General features: G+C 59.7%; 1 protein-coding gene across 4 annotated transcripts in view; it reads left to right on the forward strand.

Annotated features, from left to right (window-relative positions):
* The first annotated feature begins 1348 nt into the window (after positions 1-1348).
* STK40 (serine/threonine kinase 40) overlaps positions 1349-3411 on the forward strand; it is an 18466-nt gene continuing 16403 nt past the window's right edge. For all 4 annotated transcript variants that reach the window (XR_006680902.1, XM_045298820.1, XM_004704962.2 and 1 more), the window contains exons 1-3: positions 1349-1471; positions 2931-3016; positions 3263-3406. Coding sequence is in view for 3 of the 4 variants with exons in the window: in XM_045298820.1 (XP_045154755.1) it covers positions 1360-1471; positions 2931-3016; positions 3263-3406 (342 nt within the window). In the remaining variant the exon portion in view is untranslated. The remainder of the gene's footprint in view (positions 1472-2930; positions 3017-3262; positions 3407-3411) is intronic.

The following is a 3411-nucleotide window of genomic DNA, read 5'->3' on the forward strand; positions in this document are numbered from 1 at the left end:
GGGGGGGCAAACGCTGATCTGTTTGGTGAGTGGCTGTAGAGTACCGTCACCCTGGGATAATAACAGTTGTTTGTGTGTGTGTGTGTTTTACAGCTTCATTGCTACATGCTTCACATGCCATCAAATGCACCCTCATGACATTCCAGTTAGGAAAAGCAGGGAGCTGACGGAAGGCATGCCAGTGTGGGCACAGTTGTGCCATAGCGAAAGCCATGGGTGCCCATTCACACCCATAGGCCCGGAGCTTCCCATGATTCCACCTGGGGAGTCAGGTGTTGTGCTTCTTGGCCACCAAGCGCCTCCAGGGTGGGGAGCTGTAGGTAGCAGGCCCCGAGTCGGCAGCTTCTCAACTCGTGGTCGCGCACTTAGCTGTTTGCACCAGCCAGGGCCTCCTTAGTGGGCAGGTAGATGATGGACACTGGCGGCTTTGTCTGTGCCTCTGTTCTCTCACGTTCCTGCCGGGGACACCACTGACTCTCGTAAGAGGCAGAGTTAGAAGTTTGGGGGGTGATGACTCCTCCCTCCCTCCCTGTGGCTGTCGGTCCGCTGGATCCTGCCCCTGTCCGCCCTGTGCGGAACAGCCTCCAGTAGCACCTCCTCAGGGAGGGCTCCGCGCCCTGGGCCCTGGGCTCCACGGGCCCTGGGGTTGGACTTTGGGGGGCTGGGAGGAGGAGAAACGTCATGTTTCTGTTTTTATTTATTTATTCTTAATCCAAGTCAAGCGGTCCCTGCCTTCCAGGATCTGGCTCACGCACCTGCCTTTCCTCCTGACGCCTGAGGGAAAGGGCCCGTTCAGCTGACCCAGACTTTAGTGCTGCCCTTCAGTATGTGTCCGGAAGAGGCGCATTTGGTGACCAGACACCTGTGGACAGTCCCCCACCCGAGGGAGGCTAGACAGCAAGGAGAGCCTGGGAGGAGCCTCAGGATTGTGGCTCCGATGTCCTGAGCCCGAGTGTCCCCGGGCTCCCTAGAGATGAAGTGGGGTGCAGGCAGAGGGAAGCCTCACTTTGGGAGTGCCGGTCTCCTCGGGCTCCGGTTTGGCTCACCACCTACACAGGGAGGCTTCCCCCTGCCTGCGTTTTGACAAGCACCCTCCTCTGTGACCAGCGCAGGCCGCCTCGAAGTGCACGCACCCTGAGCCCCTAATGAATCTCAAGTCAAGAGCACTCGTTTTCTGCCATTGGGAACTGAGCAGCTCCTCCGGGAAGGGGAGGAAGAGGCAGAAACTGTCGCCGCCCTGAGGCATCCCCAGCGGCCCTGAGCCAGAGGCGTGCACAGCCGGGTGCTGGTTAGCATGGGGCCACTCGGTAGCTTGCTCACTGAAAAGGGACCTGTCTGTCTGTCTGCACAGAGCCGAGAATGAAGCGGAGAGCATCGGACAGAGGAGCTGGGGAGACATCAGCCAAGGCAAAGGCCCTGGGAAGTGGCATCTCCGGAAATCATGCGAAGCGAGCCGGGCCCTTCATCCTCGGTAAGCCTTTGTCCTCTGTCAGGGCACCGTCTGCTCAGAGGGGGGGCTGTGCCCACGGCGGGTGGTACAGGGCTATGCAGGTGGGAGAGCCAGAAGCCTTCTGTCACACTAGACCAAGACCTGTGATTTTTGTCGTCATCCCACCAGCCTTAGCACTGACTGCCTCTCTCTTCCCCAGAGAGGCCAGTGTTTGCCCCCCAGGAGGCCCCCCTGTGCCCAGGGGAGGCACACAGCTGCCCTTGACCCCCAGATCTACTCACCCAGGCACACTGGGGTCCTTGATAACATTCTGGGAAAGTGATTAATTTCACAAAGCACGTGTTAGAACACCCCTTCCCTTCGGAGCAGAAACCACGCAGCAGCAGGGCCTCCAGACAAGCATGTCAGGGTCCGGGCGACCAGAGACAGGGCAGCTTTGGGGGCAGGACAGGTACAGCTCCGTCCATTCTGTTACTGGCGCCTGCCTGCTGTGCCCCAGGCCTGTGCGCTGGTTGCCCTCTCGGAGAAAGAAACTGCATAAACAAGAGGCAGGGCAGTGCCCGGCAGAGGGAGAGAAGGGAGTGAGGGGACAGTGGGGAGGGAGATGAGCCCACAGGTAGCGGAGCCAGTGCGGCTCCCGGAGGAAGAGACATTGCCGCTGCCACGCAGGCAGAGGAGCCCGCCCAGGGAAAGGCATTCCGCACTGAAAGAAGAGCAAGTTCAAGGCCCAGAGGCAGAGGCAGAGGCAGGAGAGGCTTCATGTGTGGAGGGGCTGAAGAGGGTGCGGGGGGTGGGGGGTGGGGGGTGGGGGAATGTCCACTGCAGGCCACAGAGAGGGGCTGAGGTCCCATGTTAGGAACAATGATGGGGGGTGGGAGGCGGATACCAAGGGCTCAAGTAGAAAGGAAATGTTTTGAAAAAGATGATGATAACATATGTACAAATGTGTTTGATACAATTGACGTCTGGATTGTTGTAAGAGCTCCCAGTAAAATGACTTATTAAAAATGTGTAAGAACAGCGATGGGTTTCTAGCAGGGCAGCAGCACCGTGAGATGGCAGGTCTTGGTCCAGTGCCGGGCAGGGAGCAGTGCACATCTGCAGAAGTGCAGCCGCCCCACAGCAGGCACTCCCAGAGGCTTAGAGCCGCTGGGAATGTCCAGGAGCCCTGGCTTCCTGGCTCCTCACCTGGAGCTTCTGACTCAGAGGGCTCTCCTGTTTCCACAGATGTTCCCCAGAGATGCTCTCTCTGTGGGAGTTGGGGTATCTCAGGCAGATGCACCCCACCCCCTCACTTCTGGAGGAAGACTCTGAGAACAGCCCAGTGGGAGGTGGGGTGGGGGTTGGGGCTGGTTTGGCTCCTAGCTGTGAACTTGGTACCCTCTTGAAGGGGGGGCTGGACCCCAGGCCACATGGTGACACAGTGCTCTGGTAGATGGAGACAGGCCTTCCCAAAGGTAAGTTGGTCTCTGTGCCACAGGTCCCCGCCTGGGCAACTCACCGGTGCCCAGCATCGTGCAGTGTTTGGCGAGGAAGGATGGCACAGATGACTTCTACCAACTGAAGGTGAGGGGCCCCCCAGGGGCACATCCTGCCATCCCAGCCCCGGCCCCCGGCCCCTCCCCAGCCCACCGCCATCCTTTGGGAATGGAGTAGCTCACGGCACACCCTGAACCCCCCGAGAGAAAGCCTAAGTCCCATCGCCAGCGGGTGCGGGCATGTTTGAGATGGAGCCGGGGCGCTGTTGCTGCTGGTGCAGGCCTGTGCTCTGTAAAGTGAGGCTGTGTTTCCATTCCGCGCTCGCGCGGGAAGATCCTCACCCTGGAGGAACGGGGGGACCAAGGACTAGAGAGCCAAGAGGAGAGGCAAGGCAAGATGCTGCTCCACACCGAGTACTCTCTGCTCTCCCTCCTCCACACGCAGGACGGCGTGGTCCACCACCATGGCCTCTTCCAGGTGAG

Source organism: Echinops telfairi, unplaced genomic scaffold (assembly GCF_000313985.2).
Source record: "Echinops telfairi isolate 266 unplaced genomic scaffold, ASM31398v2 ScPeMD7_7457;HRSCAF=8495, whole genome shotgun sequence".
Taxonomy (NCBI): domain Eukaryota; kingdom Metazoa; phylum Chordata; class Mammalia; order Afrosoricida; family Tenrecidae; genus Echinops; species Echinops telfairi.